Here is a 22,460-nt window from a genome sequence, read left to right as displayed (position 1 = left end):
TATATGCATTAAATCTTTCACTAACATTTCAGCATTTCTAGTAATCCTTACATCAGAGTACCCAAGAGATGGCATGGACTCCTTTAATTATATTTTCTTGTTCAGCAGAATGCCTTAGTTGCTCACGTATATGTAGTCATCCTAATTTCTTTTTTCTTATAAAGCAAGGCAAATTCCTAGGCAGAACTGATACAGATGAAGACTTCATGATTTTCAGGAACAAACTCCAAATGTCAAAATTTTCAGGTAACATATTAATCCAAAATATCATATGAATATCCAAAAATGTCCTTTGGATATTCATATGATAGTAGCATTGCATAAAAAGGCAGGCTGTGTGATCAATTCAACTGGAGCAACTTGTGAAGAGCAAGAGCTTGCCATGAAATCATCAATTCTCTGGGTAGCTTTTCGGATGCTTGTGGTGGAGCTCCTTTTTTATTTCTTAAGTTATTTTTCTCTGCAGTCCAACTGAATTTACAGGAAGCTAATTATGATTAACAAAGTGATTAAGCTTTCTAATATATGTTTATGTTTATTTATGTGAATATTGCACTGTTTTTTCCAGTGTGTGGCAGATAAAAATGTACATAATTGTGTAAGAAACACTATTTAAAAAGTGGTAGTAAAATTACCTGGAAAATGCATGAGAAATCCCACTAATCTTCCATGTCTAGTTTCAAGAGGGCTAGACTTTACATACTGCTTAAAAACATGTCAGATGGAATTGTTGTCACCACTGTTTTTCAAGACCTGCAAAATGTTCTAAGCTATGCAGCTCCAGTTTTCTATTTGTAACAAAAATAATGAATTACATGATTACTTAAAAGGGGGTTCAGGCTCTCATGACTTGCCAAACCTTTGGCATAAAACCCTCTTGAGCAATGTAGCCATTGGTTGGCATTAAACCAAAAAATCCTTTACACCCCTTTGCTTCTCAAATTGATTAAATCGGTAACTGAATACTTTTACAGCAGTATAAGTCAAACAAATGATCTGTTGGTCTTGCTACTTAGCAACAATAAAATATAATTAACTTGAGAATGCCCAGATCATAACTTCCAGCCCCTTCAGTCTCAGGAGTGCAAAGTAAGTTGTTCTGGCTCCAAGGCACCTGTTTGAGTGTCACCAGGTCTAGGGAATTTATGCCATTGGCTCTAGAAGGGCTCATTTGGTTTGAATTCTGCCCAATTCAGCTAAAGCAAGAGAGCCACAAGACTGAGTTTTGCTGGAGTTGTCACTGAAGATCTTCACAAAAGTTCTCAACAATAATGACTGACTAAGTCTAAAGCTTGGCCAACACATGAAGGTGGCGAAAGTTTTATAATCTTTAGTGTACTTTCATTCATTATTATCTCTTACCACTTTTCTCAGACAAAGACACTGGTACATAGTTTCCATACAGGTAAAAGGGTAAGACAGTTGAGTCCATTTAGCCATTCACTAATTAGAAAATACATTGAAAATATATCTAATTCAGCTGATGGCAAGATTAAACAATGAGTTTTGAAACTGTAGACTTGAATGATATCCTATAATGGTTTGGGCTGGAAGGGACCTAAAGATCATCTAGTTCCTATACCACTGCCATGAGCAGGGATGCCCCTCACTAGACCAGGTTTCTCAGGGCCCCATTCAGCTTGGCCTTGAACACTGCCAGGGATGGCACATCCACAACTCCTCTGGACAACCTGTTCCAGTGCCTCACCACCCTCACACTGAAGAATTTCTTCCCAATATCTAATCTAAAACTGGCCTCTTTCAATTTAAAGCCATTCCCCATATGCTGTCACTACATGCCTCTGTGCAAAGTCCCTCTCCAGCTCTTTTGTAGCCCCTTTAGGCACTGGAAGGCTGCTTATAAGGTCTCCCTGGAGCATTCTCTTTTCCAGGCTGAATACTTGGCCTGTCTTCATAGCAGAGGCACTCCAACCCTCTGATCATCTTTGCAGTGTCCTCTGGAGTCATTCCAACAGATACACATCCTTCTTACATGGGGGCCTCAAAGCTGGATGCAGCACTGCAGGTGGGGTCTCACAAGAATGGAGTAGAGTGGGGGAATCACCTCCCTCAATCTGCTTTTGAAGCAGCCCAGGATATGGCTGCCTATGACAAAATGCTGTGTTCTGTAGAACATGATGATTAGAAAATTGATGGATATTATGGAATCCTGCTTAAACTGTGATTTACAGGCATGTCTGGGTAATTACTGGAATAACAGAATACAAACTGGCAGATATACAGCTCTGTTCAACCCTCTCCTCCAACCCCCTTTAAAAGTACAAGTAAGTTAAAAAAATCTTAAATGGCCCAAAAGCTACAGAAGCTGGTAAGAAGGTAACATTCTCCTCTGACAGCAGGCATAGAAATAAGAGCATGACACAGTCAGTTGTTTCCTGATGGAAACATTGTGTATTTTCCACGTCTTATATTTTAAGAGGTCTGGCAGGTAGTTAGATACAAAAGGTATGGGCCTCAGACACTGAAAATGACAAATGTTTGGAACAGAGAGGGGGAAAGGAAATACCTTTCTTCTGTCTCTTACCTAACTAAAATGCAATAGCAAGCTCCTCCGAGCTATACAACACTCAGTGCTTGCACAGGTAACCCTTGGCTGCTGTCACATGGAATTAATTTTAAAAATTACACAGACACTGTTAAAATCGACACTGTATTTCTAAGTAACCACCCCAAAATATGTTATTTCCATGACTTTCTTTCCACTGGGCTGCTCAAAAAGTCTCCCATTATGGCTGTTTCAACTGCGACAGTCCCAGGGAGCTCTATCCTCAACTCTCCCCTTTTCTGCAACCTCTTCCCTATTGCTCAGCAGCCTCCTAAAATCATGCTGCTTTAATTACCATCTCTGTGTGGATGAGTCACAGATCTCTCAGTCCTTCTGTTCACATTCACAGTTCAGAATCTCCTTCTGGATATTTGCCACCAGCCCTAACACAGGATGCTGAAGAGCTGCAATCACGTTTCTTCCCAAACACTCCCTGTTCCCCCATTCTTTCCCTATCTCTGTCAACAGCTCCACCACCTTATGTCCCACAAGCTCACAACCTGGGTGCCATTTTCAACTCCTCTTCGCTTCCCACACAAATCCTGTCGATTTTATTCCCACTGCCGTTCAGAAATATTTGCTATCTTTCTCACTTATGCTACAGTTATTCAATTCCTGCAGTTTCTTGCCACTGGGTCTATAACATCCTCATTCTATTATAATTAATTCCCTTCCCCTCCACACTAAAGCCAGTAAACTCATCTGAACCTGCAGGACCTACTCTGTCCTTGCCCATTGGAAATGTGCATAAGAACTGACAGAGGTGGGAGAAAGCAGAATGGTGAACAGGCATCACAGTAAGAGGAGGAAAAAAATCTCTTGGGAAAATACAATGTAAGCTACTAAATAAATGCTATAAAAAAGGACATTTCTTATGCAACCTACACACATGCTTCTAGAAGTCTAGAGCCTTTCCCTGAAAATGCAATAAACCTGCAGTACTCTAAGTTCATGACCCTTGTGTACAAACTAATAGCAATTACTTACGTTACTGAGTACAAAGAATTGCTTTAATTTTATTTAAACAATCTGTGTGGAGTGGCGCCTATCACCATAGTAACAGAATACTTCATGTAGAAATTTAATACAACTTACATAAATCACCCACAGACCAAGCAACTACTGGGAAAAATTGCTTGCTGGATTAAGAGAGATGTAATAGGTACACTAAGCTCTTTTATTCTATCTTTCTGAAGTAATTTTCCATTTCCAATTATTCCTCCCATCTGTAAAAGACATCATGTTGCTTTCCTTAGGGATCTGGCCACATATTAATTCTTACTTTGCATGTAGAGAGTTACACCTCTTCCTTTTTTCTAAAATGAGCCAGCACACAATTCAGTCAGAAACCACAGCCAGTATTTCAGCACCAACTAAAATCATTGATACTTGCTCATATATCCTTCAGAATCCAAGTGCTTACATGGTCTAAGTCAAATTTCAGCTGCTCAGATGATTTCTCTACTTGGTGACATTCTCAGAGGCAGAAAAAAAATCACTGAAACTATCAACAGATGAGAGATAGGAACTGAGGAGGAAAAAGTCGTACAGCCAAAGGAAAAAAAACAAAGTCAGAACACTCCCACACCTCTAAATAAGCCTCATGCACCCAAAACTATTTTATTATTGGCATGCAAAATAGAGCTTGTAGCTTAATGTATTGTGCAGTTCCTAAGTTTTCAATGTCACTTCCAAGACAATTTAGAGGTAAATAACTTCTTAATTTTTCAGTTCTGCTTTTCCTCCAGTAGTGTCATGGAAATAATCCTGGTTTTAAAAATACAGCTGCAGCAAAATATTTCATGTTTTATATTTGTCCAGGTGGTTATTTTGCCAATAGAAAAAATTAAATTCATTGAACTGAAAAAAAGTACTAATATTTAGGTAGAGAGCATTCCAAGCTCAGCTACAACTTCAATGTTTCATATTGGGTCATCTCAAATGTATGTATTTGTAATGGATTTAAGCAAACAAACACATACATAGTCCTGAAATAAAGACAGACACTACACTAATTTATGTTTTTAATGTTTGTGTTCTTACTAGCTACTTAGCAACGCATGGTTTCTGTAACTCACCATACTGAACTGGAATTTGCTTCAGTGTCCCTGGTTACAGAGACTGCCCTGCCTCTGGGAAGGGAGATCAGTTTCCAAAGTAATAGAAATGCAGAGACTCAGGCCTCACATCTACTGATATGACCAACAAAATACATCACCATTAATCATGGAAATTACCATGTATAAAGAACTACACAGTGAGAGTGGAATATCCTGTGTGCCTCACTCAGAGACTGTGATGCCACTCAGTGTGCACAGACACAGTGCCCACATCAGTCTTATAAAGAAAGCTTTTTTTTAAAGGAAACATGAGATACAAACCCACATTTTCTCTCCTGTCTACACTTTATCTCAGTTTTCACCAACTTTCTGCTTGTGGTTCCATGAGTGGGTTTCATAGTCCCTGACTCCTTCACTGTCACCTTGACCCACTCAAGCTCCATTTCTTAGAAAAATTTAACAGCTGCATTGGTTTACCAACACATGCCCTGTCAAAAAGAATACTCTTTTTTTACAAATTTTTCTGCTTTGCATTTTACTTTTCCCCCATGTTCAGATACTGTCCATCATTAATCCGGAAGAAAAGCAAGCAAACAAAAAAAGAAGCCTAAAAATAACAAAACAAGTCAATACCAACTCATTTTTGCTTTCTGGTTACTAATTTTTTTACCTGCTAAGCAACCTTGAGTCTTTTGGTGGTTTTTGGTTTTGTTTTTTTGTTTCTTTCCTTCCATACCCTAGGAAAAGAAATTACTTTCTCTGAGAATGGAAAAGAAAACAAATTCACCTTTACAGGGTGGCAGCTTCATAAGCTACTTTGAAAATGTCACATCACAGAAATATACAGCAGTACACAACTTCAGGAAGAAAACTCCATACCTCTTTACAGCACCTATCTCAATGACAACTAATGAGTCATCAAATTAGTTCTAGTAGAGGTTCATCCCAATAGACTATTATTGACTTTTTAATCTTTCAGTTATTCCATGCCTAATTCCATTTCAGAAAAGCAGTTCAAAAATTAGATCAAAAGAGAATATGTACACAAGTAAGCCATTTCAAGGGAAAAAAAAAAACAAACTGTATAATCAAACAGCAGAAACAAACTACCAGAATCAGGAAAAGGCATCAATGGTAAGTACCTCAGGTGCTTTTTACATTACATTAAATTACATCTGAAATTTTTCATAAAAGACTGCTTTAAAAGAAATAAGCTACTTTACTATGAAAAAGAGAAAAACATTGCTAAAGAGCATACATGAGCACACACTTAAACTACTTTGATATAGTTTCTTGCAAACAAACAACAGTTTCATGCTTCCCACACTCCTTTAGTTTCTATTTTTGACTACATATACATTGTATGCATTACACATTAACTTTTAAAAGTGAAGAGAATAACTTTCCAGATCAGTATGTATCCTGAAACACCACTACTGAGAGTTGCTTTGAAATCTATAAAACAGAAAATCTTGTGTAAGAGCAGCACTTGAAAGATACAAGGTAAGTGAATTCCTGTCAGCATTACTGACAATGAGTAATAATATTCTCATATGAAGACCCTTTTGATTTCATATATATAGGCAGATGTTGCCTGTGAATTTTTTTTCAAGGGGAGCTATTGAGTTATAACTTTCCCCCACATCTATCTAGCTACCTATTTGTACACTTACCCCTTACTTGAACACTTATCAAAAATGAAGCATTTTGTAAAAGCAGTGTGCTATGCACATAAATAAAAAACTTCAAGATTGTGGCCTCCTCATCATGCAGTATTTTTATCTAAAAAAGGTGGGAAGGAAAAAGCAGGCTAACAAGTTTTTTCTGCAAACATTTGGTAATAAATTTGGGGTGGAAAGAATAATGCTAAAAATGTAAATAAAAAACTTTGAAATTTAATATGCAACTGTCTCCAGCAAACACATGTGGCTTTGAAAATCCCTGCAATCTGGAGGCCCAAAGCATCTTTAATGATGATCCAATCACAGCTTCACACTACTAAACTACTAAAACCATTTTATTAGCTAAAGATTCCTGAGGTAATTAGCATTTGGTATGACCTGAAATTTTAAAACTTTAGGCTATATTTGGCGAGTCCTTAAAGTCCTTAATAATTAGGACTTAAAAACAAAAGTGAGGAATTGTGATAGAAAAGATGAGAGATAATTTGTAAGACTGGTACTCAGGATATTAATTTTTCTTCTTCATTCATGAATTTGATACTGTCCTTAACAAATTAATAGAACCACTTTATATCCCTGCATCTGGATTCTGAGTCAGAGCAAGGGGAGCTAGGAAGGTAAATTTCCATTTTATCCTTTTAACTGGAAAACAAGCCTTTACTGACATTTATCAGTGTAACTTAACATTTGAAACATTTTTCTTCTGAATTTACAGCCATGTGATTACAAAACTCACAGAGACCCAAAAAATTGTGCATTTCCCAAGAAATAATTTGTGATCCTTTTCAATATCTTTTATCTGAAAAACAGCCATGGCTAAAAGCCCAAAAGAAATATCCCCTGGGATGAGAAGTGCATCCATTGGGCAAGGGATATATGGACACTTTCTTATTTATATCTCAAATGCCTCTAAATGGGAACCTCTCAGCTAAAGCAGTGCACAGAGCACTTCTGTGTGCACTATAGCACAGCTTTTAGCTCAAAATCACAGGTGCCCATAAAGTCCAGACAGTGCATTTGTGTAGGCTTATCTTGCTCTCTCTTTGCTAGCTTCCATTGTGGCTGCCACCTCCCAAACTGCATCACTCAGGCTCTCACCCTGTGTCATCCAAAATCTGAGGTTACCTCCAGAAGTTGCTGTGAGACAGCTGATGTCAGAAGTGTGCTCTGTGGCAACAATGCAAGACAGATCCACGCAGCCAAGTGACTGCTCTCCATCTCCACCCCGGTCACACAGCATTGCTTCCACCACAGCTCTTCAAAGAGGTCTTTAGCAGAGAATTAAATGCAGTGAAGCTTTTCTAAAGGAGTATTTACAGGCCTACAGCTATGCTCCTACTGCAGCATACTCCTGAGTAAATCCCACAAGACACTAAAGCTGCAAGATAAACACCAGTGGTTTTAAAACTAAATAAACACCACAAATCATTGTGAAAGCTGATTAAGGAAAGCAAAAAACATGTGATGAGGGCTACTAATGATCACTATTAAAGAGCAGCAAAAGAGATAGTGTGTTCAGCAGCAAAGTTTTCTTTAACTGTCTGGTAACTTACAAAGTCAATATAAAATTAGACTTTTCAGATATTCCCAAGATTTCCAGGGCTTCAATTTTAAAGAAGAAAGCTTCTTTAAAGAAACGTTAATGACTTCCTGAGGAATAAGAGCATTGAGAATAAAAATAAAAGCTATCTACAGACTGCCTAAGAAAGCAAGAAATCCTCTGTTCCCTAAAGCTATCAGTGTAGCTACTGCTACCTTTCTAAACCAAAATGAACATACTCCAAAGGACCAGTTCATGGCACCTTCTGAAGCTGAATAACCCAACTGTCTAAGTCAACAGTAAGACTTCCATGAACACCACCAAGAACAGGCTCTCATGTTCTTCCTGATACACAATTGTGACTGGAGTAATGCTGTCAACACAAATCTAAATTCAATAATGAGCCAAATGCAAACAAAGCACAACTCAAAGCAATCTCACAAACACACAACCTGCTCACCCACAGCCCTTTAATATCCATCCTGTACCATCAAGAAAGAACTGGCCTTTTTTATGCAAAGCAGAGGAAACAAAAAGTACATATAATGCTCAGCCTTCAATTCCTACTGAGAGACAAACATGTGTAGGAGAGAAAATGCAAGGAAATGGTAGCAAAAACAATAATAGTATCATGGATTAGTTTGGTTTTTATTTTTTTTCCCCTCCAGTTTTTCTGCAAGGAAAGAGTTTCTTATAAAAATGAATGAGAATGCAAGCTCTGAGTTAGAGAAGCCACCAGCAAGGAGGACAGTATTATGACTCAAAGCCTGCAGGAAGAGGCTGTGAAACAATATACTAAAATCCTAAGGGGAAGGAAAAATTATTAGTGCAGGCTACAGTGATAACTTGCAGTGGTCTGAAGGACCTGCTCTCACTGGCAAATATCCACTGCACACTGACCTGTCAGGCCTTGGGCAATGTGCAACACACATAGAAAACCTGATAGTCAAAACAAAGCATGTGTCTTCCCACATTTTATGCCAAAACCTGTCTCTGACTCCAACTTTTCTAATTATTTATAAGTTAAACCAGACACTCGATAGATTTTCTTAAACATCATCCTTATAAGAGTGATGCTCTACTGTCATTTTACTTGATTATCCATTTAGCTCTGATAATGAGGACACCCAATATAATTTAATTCTATGAAAGAACACAGTATTGCAATTAGCTTCAAAATGTGCAAAATAATTCAAGCAAGCCACCTTAAGTTTAGCACTTTTTATTCTTCATCTTGACTAACGAACTGTTTTTTTGGTTTTGGTTAATAAATCAAAACATTCACTGTAACTTAACACAAAAAAGTCCTGATGGAACTCAGCTAATGAAGTTCTATTTTTAAATTTTACAAAAGTCTTTAAAAAGTTCCGTATTAAAAAAAAATGTACAGACTGTCTACCTTTTATAAACCTTTAAGCATTGTAAAAAACTGTTCACTGCTGTTAAAAAGAAAAACTGCAACATTCCCTTCTGTAGATTCTTTACAAAAAAACCCCTAAGCTAGTGAGGTACTATAAAATACTTTGCATATGAAAGAAAACAAGATTCTGAGACAGAAAAAACACCTGATATTAAAAGATTTAATTTACAATCAAAAGAAAGCACAATGAAGAATCTCAGCGTGATCAGTGAGCATATTAAAAAACCAGCAGCTAAGACATTTTGAAATGCTACATTGGAATGCATTTAAGTTGAGCTCAAACCACGTGTTTGAGACTACTAATGGAATTTTTCATTATTGTTCTTCTGAATACAGCCCAATTCAATTTCAGTGCATGCTTAAATTGAGGCACATAAATGCTCATTTTGACTTCAAAGTATGGATTCATGAACTGCTTTCTGATTACAGAATTATGTCATTTTTGGAGAAGGTAAAAATGCTGTTCTCCAAAGGTATTAAATAGTAACAGTTATTCAGTGAAAAATATACCTAGAGAAATATCAACCTACATCACAGTGAATTAGCAGTATAATGGATGGGGATGAATTTTTCAGAAGAATTGATAATGACCTAACTACTGGGAAATATTGCTGTGGTTGCTACTTTACCCACTTTCTCATTAATAGGGGACACATGAAAATTGATCAGATCCTTCCCTCATCTAAAAACTATCCAAAGACAGTGATGCACAGCTGCTGTAGAAAATGACCAGTCTGGACAGCTGAGTCAGAAGTTTGATTTTTCTTAGTTTTGAGTGATGCTTGTGAAAACCAGAGAGTCTCCTCAGTGCTCCTATCCAGCCCACTCTCTCCCCTTTTCTCCACTCTAACTTCTCAAGTGCAAACCATCCCTCAGACTTCTGCTTGGCAGCAGAGACTTTACAGTTCAGCAGAACAACAGAAGGACACAGAGACAGACCTAACCCACACCCAGAAGGGCAGGGAAGGTTCCCAGGTTTGCACTCCCCAGTGAAACGCATTAAGCAAGTTACTTCTCAGTAACTACTGCTGGATTTCTTGAAGGTAGGATGTACAAAAATATAGCCAAAATATTCTAACCATCCCATGGCAACATGTTTCAACAGGTGTCTTGATGATACAAACTTTAGGAAAGAAAGGATTACTAAAGTTCAATATATACAGATCATTTGAACCAGACAGGTAATTAAAATTTAAAGACAAAATATAAGAAATTAAAGATGCAAATTATCAAATAGTTACCTCATTTTATAGCGATTATATTATACTAGAGAACCCAAGATAAATACTACTGAGATATGCAGAGCCATATACACAGAACAACACAAACTAGTACTATAAAACCAGAAAACAGAATTTATAAAAAGCATTTACTAAATACTATTCCCTTATTTTGGTTGGATAATGATATTGCCAGCATTAAACAAAATTGTGGGGAAGAAGGTAATAGCCATTTACAGTTCAGGAAAAAATAAACTGCTAAGCAGACTGTCTCATACCTGTTGTACTATCGTTGTTAGTTCCAGACAGAGCTGTATGACATTATTTCTTGTTACTGAGTAATCTGTGACAGCAGCAAAAGGTGATCTAAAAATAAAAGAAAAAAAAAATGTTGAATAGCACTAGCAAATAAATATCCACTTGCAGTTTTAAGTTCCTTTTTCAGAAATTCCATTTATAAAAGCATTATTACTAACAGTTTACTTCTGGACTACCTTTACTCCCCCAGAAGAAGCCTAGCTGGCCTTCTGCATTGGTTTGGGAATACCCTTATAAAGACAGCCAGAGGCACTTCTTCCTCCTGTGATATGAATGGTGTCTAGATGTGAATGAGATCAGAGAAGCTTTTGGCTGATTTACTGGGATTCTTGGGATTTGATCTAATATCTGGGGGAAGTAGTAGAGGGACTTGGAATTAAGTAGAATCTTTATCTAGAGGGGGAAACAGCATTTCAAGCCAGAGATGCATCAATGAATGCTGAGAAGTGTCTGCAAAGCCTAAACCGGAAGCACAGCCCAACATGCCCACACACTGTGGTTCAGTCAGAACTGCTTAGTGAAATGAACAGTGTAATTCAACATTCACAGACCTTACCTACATGTGTCCTAGCCTTTAAAAACTTCATAGTAGGATGTTTAAAATGCTTGCCTACCTGGAAGCTTGCTTGCTTTCTAGAGGCACTGCTAAAATGCATTTGGTTAGTGAAGCCGGCAGTTATCTGAAGTGTGTTCTACAAGCCTCTCAAACTGTAAGCTCATATATGTGACCCATATTCTTTATTCAGAAGTAGCTAAACACTAGGCAGGACTGTTATTTTCTCTAAGAGGGGTCAAGAGCTTGACTTTATTAGGACTTTACAGGTATTATTAGCATCACAAAGATAGCATTTGTCTCTAATATACCTGCTTCAAACATTTAAAACACACAAAAAAACAGGTGGTGGTGAGATTGTCTTTATATCAGGAAGGGTGACTAATCCCTTCCACAACTGGCTTCTTTGATCACTTCACATACAGTTGAATATACCTTGAAGAGTTTTACAGCACTGCTTGGTATTACGCCTTCCTTATTTAAGCCTGAAGACATTTCCAGTACAAAGAACTTTGCTATGAGCAAGTCCAAATCATAGCTGTAAATACTCTGTTTCTACTGGTACTAACAGGTTTCTAAATTACAGTAATTCTAAACACAGAATTACTGAAATTTTAGTGCAGGCAGATTTGGAATTGTCCATTAATAACGCCATGTGAACTCCCCAATATCTGATGGTTTCATCTTATGCTCTCTTTCTTCTCTAGGGCTCTCAATCCAGCCCTGATGGTTCATAAGACAGAATTAGCTCTGAGGTGCTTAATTAAGTCTACCAGCTTATTTTATATAATACATCACACAATGATATACACTCTCTGCCTTTATCTTCTAGAGAGGAAAACAGCACATTGTTTAAAAATGAAAGTACAGACACTGGAAGCTAAGGTAAGTTCCAAAAGTCATTGAACATAGACAGAAACTCACAATTCAGAGTCCAAGTTTTCTGCAGCATATGACAACCATACTGTAGGTACACACTAGAGCAGGCCAACCCACAGGCACACCCAGAGATTATTTCTGAAGTTTAGGAGATATATGAGCATATTAAAGGATGAAAGGTAACTGAACTGCTTGGTTATGAACCATAACTTAGTTCAAGAAGTATTTGGACAATGCTTTCAGGTGTCATTATTGCAGTGTCCTGTGCAGGGTCAGGAGTTGGACTCAATGATCATGATGGGTCCATTCTAACTCAGGGTATTCTGTGATTCTGTGATAATTGTGTTTGAAGATGTACATTAGTCAAGAAGTACAAAACCACTGATTTTTCCGTCCATAATTGTAACTATAGAGGTTCTGAAATCTACCTGAAACCTTGATTTAAAAAGGTCATGTTCATTTAGGAACTTACTTTTATTGATGATGAATAGAATCAAACCAGCAAATGGTATTATTTTACTTTAAGTATGAGTGTTAATACAATTTGATCCTGAAATTACACAACTAGAATCTATTTGACATTTCACAGCCTCCAGCATTTTTCTAAACAAAATCACACAGTAGGCTTTGGCTTCTAGTACCACATCATCTTCCCTTATACTTTTGTAATTTAGTTTGGTTTCATGGTTCACTAGTAAAATAATGGTATTTAATGCCATCATTACTTTTACTGAAGATCATTAGAAATGCCCCAAATAAACTTTGTTGACTTTAAAGAAAAGGCAAAGAGACTGAGACATTACTCATTTTAGTTATCACAGAGAAGACTTACTGGCAACAGCATGTCAAGCAGGCAGCAAGGGTGTCAGCAGGAGGAAGACTACTACAAATCAACAACTAAGATGTAAGATTTTGAGAAGTGCTTCACAACTTAAAAAGATAAAGAGGCAGGTTCATGTTTTAAATAAATTCTGCTCCCACAGAAAACCAAAGGGGTCCTCCAACTGCCTTCTCTGCAGGTCTTTTAAACCAACTCCCTTGCATCAATTTCTGCAGATGCCTCTCTGGGGTATAGCGGCAAACTGGACCACTAAACTTGCAATTCCCTTTCCTCCCCCTCCCCAGTTCAGACCACATCCCTGGAGGCAATCTATTGAGCACAATAGAGTAATCTATCTAATGCACAATTACACAGCCACTTCTACATAAGCAGCTGGATAAATGGTAAGGGCCTTTCTACACATTTGCCGCTGAAGGAAACGTATTTTGGGATTCCATCCCAAGCCTCGACTTCAGTGGGCAAAGTCCAGCAAGATTCATTGTAACAACATGCCAGCAGTTTCAATCAAAATAGCAACAGAAACTTCACAGTAGGATCCCCAGCTGGAGTTCACATGAGGCACAGTGTAAAATACCAATCTGACAAAAAAATCTCTTCATTGGTAATATACCCATTGCTTATCATTTTAATACAGCACAATATTATTGACTGTGAATAGATGAATCAGCTTGTATAAATGCAAATAAAGCCCACATATACTATAACTTCAGGTGGCTGCTAAAACCCTTTCTTCCCTAAGACATGCACCAAGTATAAGAAATTCCCTGTTTAATTAGACGACTTCTCTCTATTTAAAAAAAAAAATCTTTGGCTTGGCAGAGCCATTTTTATCACCTTGCAATTTCTGTGCTTTTCTTTCAAAGCCACCTTTTTCACAGACCCTAGGCCCTTCAGGTCTGAGGTACCTCATACAACTCCAGTAAAGAAAATTCCCTGAGAAAAACTTGCAATTTTCAACACCTGTACTGTCCAATTCTGTGCTTTTAAAGTTAAACAGGAACTAAAGAACTGCCTTGGTCTGTGGCCACATGTTGTCCCACTTCCTGCTGTAACATTGATCTATGTCTCATTGTCTCACTTCTCACAGTCATTTCCAATATATTTCCAATACACATTTCCCTCTTTGTGGAAGATTTTTTACTACTTCTCATGTAATTAATTTGTCCTTCCTTCAAAATTGTGATTTTCTTTGCAACACCCACATGAAAACACCTTTGTAGCTCCACAGCATGCCTACCACATGCCCTTTCCACTCATTTCCTCTTCCAAACCTCTGCTGGTTTCCCATTTTCATTATTTGTCTAACCCTTCCACACCTGATATCTAAGGAAAATAAATTTACACAATCACGTGAATGCTTTTGCAAACACATGCAGGGTATTTTTGCCTTTAGTCTCACATTTTCTCCATCCTTCTCCTTTCCAACACTTGAAGTCATTAGTCATTTTCAAACCACTTTCACAAATGAGTGGGTAATAGGTTTCAAGGATAATTAAGTTCATAGACATTTTGTGATCATGAATAAAGCTGGAAAAGTGGGAACCACGATATTTTTCCACTGTGCAAACCCACATTGTGAACCTTTACCTTATGAGACACCAGGGCAAGATGAAGAGCTTTGAAACACCTTATCCACAGGGGAAAAAACACTGGTGCTTACTTTTTTTTTTTTTTTTTTTTAATAACACTAAAGTCAATCAACTTCAATGCCCTGATCTATATAGGATGTAAGGTTTTTCTAAGACAAGGCATGAAAAGGCTACTGGTTCTTTTCACACTTTTTTATACCAGTGTTTGACATAAATAATCTAACATCTCTGAAATGTGACTTTGTTTATACACATGCAATGTAGGCTACAACATGTGTGTACATTTTTATGAATTGAGACCTAATTAGCATTTTTAGCAGTATCAGCATCTTTCAGAATGAAAAAATAAGTTATAATATCAAAAATACATTAATGAAATGACCCTGAAGGACTGGTAGAAAAAAACAGCCACCTTAACATAGGATAGCTAATTCAATCACAGATTTAAGAAATAATACAATTCAAAAGCTATTAATAGTCACAACTACTGATTCCACATGAAGAAAAATCCTTCAGAAATAATTAAAATTTTGTAAAGGAGATGCATATCCTCAGTATTTCTACATTATCAACTTTTTTGTCCTCATACACTTTAGCCTCCTCATCTGTCTTCTTCATATAACATTAAGGGAAAATAACACATAGAAAAAACACTTTCACTTTAAAAATTTGCAATTTGGACAAATACAGACTGCTGCTAGTAAAAGTATAACCCAAACCAAAAATTAATCCTATTTCACCATTAGTCGCACAACTGAGATATTTTATAAGAATAAAGACTGTGAGCAGTTTAAAACCAGTATTGTATTTATTTTAGCATCCTAACAAGGGAAAACATCCTCAGAGCCTTTTGATTAAACATAATAGTCCAAAATCTTTCAAAAAGAGAGGTAACCAAAGCAGTAACATAACACAGTCTTCAAAGGCAATATATTACAGTCAAATGAAAATCTGAATGCACAGTACCATTGTATATAAACTGTCTAAACCATCTAAGGTTCATAGTTCTAGGCTTTCATGAAACAAATATTTCACTTGTATTTCTAATGGAATTGCTTTATGTAGAATCATGGAAGAATGCAGTAAAATTCACACTGGACAAAGGAATTCTTTAAATGAGTGGTCTATTGAACATCCACAGCTGTTCCAGGAGCACAATACAGTTAAGTACCGTAGCATTCTGAGGGAGCACTTACTGACAGGTTTGGTATACCACTCAAACCAGCAAAAAAAGGGAAATGCATAAAGGAAACAAGATTCAAAGGTTTAAGGCTGAAACCCAGTTCACAGATTGTGCAATACTGGTGTGGTGAGTAAAGAATCACTTCAGTCTTTTATTTCTTTTTCTTGGGTTTCATTTGTTTACTCCCACCACCTTGTGTATAAAGCAGATTTACCCTGAAAGGACAAGTAATAACCAAGCACACCTAACAGGACTGTATGAAGTCTCTAATAAAGGAGACTGTAAACCAGTAACACTTTCTTTGTAAGAAAGAAGTTAGGGGCTTACAAACAAACACGGCCCTAAAACTACAAAACAGCCACACCATAAACATCACCAGGGCTCATTCACCAAAAAACAATGGGGCAAAGAAATCCAGCTGAATACATTCTACCTACAATGGAAGGAAATGTATGCATTGAGTATGTCACCATGGTGAAAAGAAGGACATCCATTTTGGTGTGGGGAGCGTTCTCCTACTACAATGCTTTACACACTGCAGACTGAAAGGGTGTGCTAAACCTGAACACCCAGAATTGTTCAGTCATAAACCAGGAGTATTTACATCATTGCAGGCTGCATTTCTCTGATGCATCGAAGCATCACCAAAAAAGCCCATGGTGTAAGGCTTGGTGATCCTATTCTGCTGTCAGCCACTGAAGCATTCAAATGTCCTTAACTTCAGGAATAGATTTTACTCTTATTTAATAGGATTTCTGTATGGATACAACTGCTTTGCAAAATTGTAGCAATTCATGCCCGTACCAAAATAATTTGCCCATCTGAGGTTTAGAAGTTATAGGATTACACCCCACTATTCTGTGAATGACCCTAAAAGCAGACCTAGACTTGCCAAAAAGGCCTTTTACTGTGAAAGTTTATTGGTTTTTTATTTCTATCAGCAATTTTACTATATGTTTTATATAACCAACAATTTCTGTCTACAGTAAGGTTTTTTTTGTTCACCTTCTTTTTCCATTTTGTTCATGTACCATGTGTCCAGACAGCAGTGGTAAGTTAATCAGAATGATGAACATTTGTCAGCCTGCTAGCTTTTCTCTGGCCAGAGCACTGAAAGTATTGAATACAAAAAAATCTATCTCCACAAAATCTCTTTGTTTCTCCTACTTAGACTGCAGTGTAATCTGCAGCAGCAGTTCAAGTTTTTTATTTCCAAAAAGAGGGTAGTGCTAGTATGAAAAACAAGAGCTACAGAAGAGTTGCTGTGAAAGACATATTGACTCTCTGCCCACACAGATGGCTGAGTCAAACAGTACACTAAAAAAATCCAGTGGTGCTTGACAAACCCTAATTCACGACCATTAAAATCTGTGACACAACAGCAGACGCAAAGTGCTGTAGTAGTTATCTCATGGGAAGTTGACCATATTTTCTTAAATTCTTAAAAGAAAAAAACCCTACCATATTATCTTAGTGTCTCTTTAATGAGGACTCAGGTAGTCCTAAAAACAACCAATCCTTCCTCACTCCTATTCTCTAAGTCTTAAAGCTTATACTTTATACAGATATTAGTCCTACTGTTAAGATCCAAAATGTTCTATTCATGCTGCATAAGATATATGGTATAAGGAGTCCTTGCTCCAGATAACATGGCCCAAACACTAGACTAGACAGGAAAAAGCCCAGAAGCACAACCAAGAATTCTATTCTTGCTTCGTGCAATCTGCAGGAAATACAGATTTCCAGGGATTTTGGTTGGCAAAGACAACTGAATGTGGTGAAGGTGAATAAAGAGAACATATCAAGCCAGGAACAACGTGGAAGATTACATCACCAGAAGTTTGTGCTGGCAGAGCAAGGAGAGAAATGGGAAGAGACAGAGCTCATGAAGCTACCATCAATGTCACCTCAGTTCAGGTTTTCTACGGATGCCTCCTCTTCCACAAAGAACAATACAGTTCTTCCCAGTCAAGACTTCAGTAATGAGCTGTACCTGTTAAATCCAGCTGTCCCATTGAAAGAAAAACATATCATGTATAGTGGGACTTGAAGAGGAACAATGAGGTGCTTGAAGGATTTATAAAATCCTTTTGCTCCCAAGTCTGTCTTCACTTTGCAGCAGTTCTGACTCATTAGGACACAAACTCAACACTCAGAGTTGCGCCAGCTTCTGAAGAAGATACAACCTTCTGTCTGCCTGTCAGGTGGTCTGCTAAGATCTGGGAGAAAATCTGTTGGATGAATCGGAGCACTCAGGAATTCAGGACTCATTGTGATTTCAGTACTGCAACTGATAGGAATCAGCAAATCCACAGAAAATAAATGAGCTGAGAAGACCTGGCTGTGTCCTAACCAGAGAGAGCGCTACTTATAAGCATTGGTAAATGCTCTAAACTTGGGGCTCAAAAGAATTTTCTGGGATCCCTATGATATCATTGCTTTCCAGTTTATGTTTGCCTCTAGATATCAAGTTTTCACTGGTGTCATTGAAGATGCAAGTGGCAAAATTCTAACAAAATTTTGTAAAAGATGGAAAAAAGTAACTTCGACTCTCAAAATCCTTGAGGTCTTCATGTTGCTTTTAGATCACAAAAGCCATGGATGGGTAATGTATACATAATTCAGAAATTGCAGAGGCAGTGAATACCAACACATCCACACACAAAGCAACATTTAACAGTATTTTTCAGGTGTATTATACATGTGTGGTCTAAGAATGAAACCTTAACCAGGATTAACAAATAAATATGCCAAATTCCAATTCCAATTTGATGTGCAGATACTACTGACATACTAGTGCACAGAAAAAAAATACATTCATGAGGTTAAAAATAGCTTTATGCCAAAAAATTGCAACACATTCATAGTGCAAATCTACAGTAGTGAATTTTAAAAAGTAATCCTAATTTAATTACACATTTTTAAATATTCCTCACCAGGATGGAGTGAATCAGCCCTACAGAGGGCAGAAGAATTTCCAGGAATTTGACACATCAGAGAAAAAGGAAGATAAAGAAAGGTAACATATATTACTATTCCAAAGAACACAACTCTCATGAATTACAGGAATAAAGACTGAACAGAACTCCAGCAATTTATCTGGAAGTCTAGAAGACCTGACTGACTATAATTCCTTGGGAAGTATCACAGGAGATATTTCAATGCCAAGTTGCTTTGATCAGGTAGGTAGTTTCTTGCTATAGCCTGAAGTGTGGGTTTCCATTTGTCTAAATTACATGAAGAGTAAAGTGGAAATGCATCACCCTTTCCCAAAAGACTCATGTTTTCTCAAGGCAACGATCTTGTCAGGAAATTCCCTCGAAAGAGGTTTAAGATTAGGGAGAAAATATCAAACAAAAAGTTTTAAAGCTCCGAAGTCTCCTGAAAGAGGATACATTTTGTGAGCTGAGAAAGTAACAAGAACTTTAAATTAGACCCAAATGTATCAGAGTGATGACAGTTTCCTTACAGCATGTTATAGTAGAGTTATTTCATGCTCCTCAAAAACCTCAGACAATTTCTTTTGAAAATAGAATTCTCTTTTAAGTTTTCCAGCTCATAAATGAAACTAAACCAAAACACTTTTAAAGCCTGGCAATAAAAGCTACTCATATTTTACTCTGAGTTTTGAGTAAAACTCAATTTCTGACATACATCTGGAAGTAGGACTGCTCCAGGCAAAGACCTGGAACAAAGAGTGTCCTTGGATGGGCTCTGCACAATAGCATTGCAAGACTACAGTGAAAGTAACTCAGCAAATCACAACTCTCACACTACTTTAGATAATAGTGCCAGGCCTCACAAAATCCTTAAAGATCTTAAGCGTCCCACAGAAACATCATAAACAGAGCACTCACTACAGCAACAAGTGAAGCACACCCTGTATGGAGTTGTCACCATTCCCTATGTACAAAACCCACATCACTGCATGTCTATGCAAGCTGGAGCTGCTGCTAGCTGCTTTTCCCAGGCATGACCTCAAAAGCCACTGCACAGGGGCAGCCTAGTGGGGTAGTGGGGTGGACAACCCTAACAGCCACTTCATTCATCCTAATGGTTTGCTCTCCCCTCTCACAAACCAAGATGGAACTGGTACTAGAAAACAACCAAAAAGCTAAGATTTGGGGTCTAGATTTAATAGTAACAGGTGTGCAGAATAAAATGAAATCCATGCTCCTAACTTTTACTAATCAATTTTTTAAATCTTTCTATCTCCCCCTAGTGGCCCCAATACTTTCTTAGAAGGTATACAGGAAGCAGAATCATATTGATCTCCAGATGTTCTCACTTCCTGAGAAAAATGTATTTATTGGCCTACCTTCATCCTCATTTGAGGTCTTCACAAATAAGGAAGAACAAACTTTACCAAAATACCCAGATGCTCATAAATCAGAAAATTCTTAAAATGTTTTAGAAAACATTTCTTAGAACCAGGTGTTTGGATCTTCAAAAGAAGTTTCCTGGAAATCTGAAGCTTTCTTCGGACACTCAAGACAGCATTGCTGAAAGCATGATACCACCATAATTTCCCTCATTTTTGACTTCTTGGAATTCCTGGGGGGTCTGATCAGCTGAATTTCATTTCAGCTAAATGCAAAAGTACATGCAGTGCAGAGTACTACAGTGACACACCAGTCCCCAGATACAGATGTTTTCTAGCATTAATAACTACCTTCTTCTTGACCTTCCATTATTAAATTTATATTAAGTTGCAAAAAAACCACTGTTCTTCAATGTGTTAAACGTGTGAGTATATATACATGAAATTTACTTTTGAATAACAGATTATTAAAAAAAGAACTCAAAAACCCATCAAACAAACAACCAAAACCCAAAACTAACTTTGACTTACTAACCAACAGTCTTTACTCATGACCACAGTTTCAATGAGAAACCAAGCAAGATTATTCCTCAATAGAAATCAGTGGCAAAAATTGACTTTATTATCAAAAGAACATGTTTTTCTACTGTTCTTTCTGTTTTAAAGCCCAGTACATGTTGCTTTCTGCCAATAAAGATTTTGCAGGAAGAAAAAGGGAAGCCTATAGATATTCCAAAGCAGGTTAACACAGGTTAGAGACAGAGCTAAAATTATACTCCCAAATTTTCAAGTCTCAATACTAAACTCTTTCCATGAGATTGCACTAATTCTCTGCAAACTGACATTAAATATCTACAGAAAAATTTAGGAGGCAACTTTAAGTACTCTGTGTTTCAAACTTGGTGAAAGGCTAGAGAGGGAATAGAAAAGAAGCAATGGTAGCTGCAATCCTCTGAACAAAACAAAGAGCTTGCAGTCTAGCTTAAGAAGTGGAAAAGATTCAGGCCTGACCTAAACCATTCACATGGAAGTCATTTATGGGAGAGAAGTTGGTTCTCCTCACAAAAATGAAACACAAAACATGCAGCCATAAAACTAAATAACTCTATTGGATTTAAAAAGTTACACAAAGATAATACTCTGAACAAAACTTCAGCTGTTGGAAACAAAACAAGATACACCTTTAAATCAAGATAAGCATTTTATTTTCTCTGATGAAAATCCACTGCGTTGTATCATATAAAGACTTATGAATAAACTAATTTTAACCACTTTAGGAATTCAATAATCATCTTAAATACCTGTGTATTATTCTTGTTATAATTAGAAAAAGTCACTACAAGTGTAGCAAAAGCACTTCAGTCCTGGTCCCACATACGACCTAGGTAACAAAGGTAAAAGTGTAGAGCACTACCTCTAGAAAATCAGAAGTATTTCATTGCTATTTAAAAAAACCTAAAACACAATATGCATGTTTGTACACACACATAATCTGGAATTATATGTCGATATCCATAAAATGAAAAGTGGGATCAGTTTTGTGAACTTGATAGTATCAAAGCAATGAATCTGAATTATGCAGGGTTAATTGCTGCTTTATATTAGTAAAAAATACATATATAACCTAATGATGTCCTCTTGTTGCTTATATATGTTGCGTATATATGTGTATGGTCACAGTGCATATGAACTGAATTGAAAAGCTAATCTGAATTGCACGCTGACCTAAAAAAACCAAAGAATTGGTACAAACATCCCCTCAGAACATATGAATGAATTCTGCTTCCATCCATTTCTATGTTACATTTTGTAAAGAGGTTGGAGCTTGTTCATGTTTGTGATCTGGTTACCTGTGAGACATTTGGGAGATTTTACCTGTCCAACCAAGCCAGAAGACTTTTTGCTGCTCCAATCAGATCCACTACTGATGTCAGAAAATCATTCGGTAATTTGCGACTGGTCCTTCCATCATAGTGACCACTCCTCCTCCTCCCAGTAATGAAGTTCTGCAGATTTTTGGCAGATGCATTCAGTTTGTGAGAAAGGGTTTTTAGATTTTCTGTCTCCAAACCATAGTTCTGCATTGAAAAAAAAAAAAAAAAGAAAATAAGTTAGCTTTACAGATGAACAGAAGAACCAAGAACAGCAAGACTGATCTTCTACTTCAAAACTTAACCATTCCTAGTAATTAAGGCAGAAATACACCCACTCAGTAGTTTTTAAATGTATAGAATGTTCTGTTTCTGAAGTGCATAAAAAGAGAACAAAAGAAGAGCAAAATTATGAGT

At 37.1% G+C, this 22,460-nt stretch overlaps 1 protein-coding gene across 5 annotated transcripts in view; it reads right to left on the bottom strand.

Annotated features, from left to right (window-relative positions):
• The window catches only part of CNKSR2 (connector enhancer of kinase suppressor of Ras 2), a 206,825-nt gene that overhangs the window by 136,614 nt on the left and 47,751 nt on the right, over positions 1 to 22,460 (bottom strand). For all 5 annotated transcript variants that reach the window (XM_030234813.2, XM_030234814.2, XM_050978190.1 and 2 more), the window contains exons 3-4: positions 22,048 to 22,250; positions 10,767 to 10,854 (exon numbers count right to left, since the gene is read on the bottom strand). In XM_030234813.2, coding sequence (XP_030090673.1) covers positions 10,767 to 10,854; positions 22,048 to 22,250 — 291 coding nt within the window. The remainder of the gene's footprint in view (positions 1 to 10,766; positions 10,855 to 22,047; positions 22,251 to 22,460) is intronic.

The sequence above is a fragment of the Serinus canaria genome, chromosome 1 (assembly GCF_022539315.1).
Source record: "Serinus canaria isolate serCan28SL12 chromosome 1, serCan2020, whole genome shotgun sequence".
NCBI classification, from domain to species: Eukaryota; Metazoa; Chordata; class Aves; order Passeriformes; family Fringillidae; genus Serinus; species Serinus canaria.
Note: the sequence above shows the minus strand (reverse complement) of the source record. Positions and strands in the feature narration are given on the sequence as shown.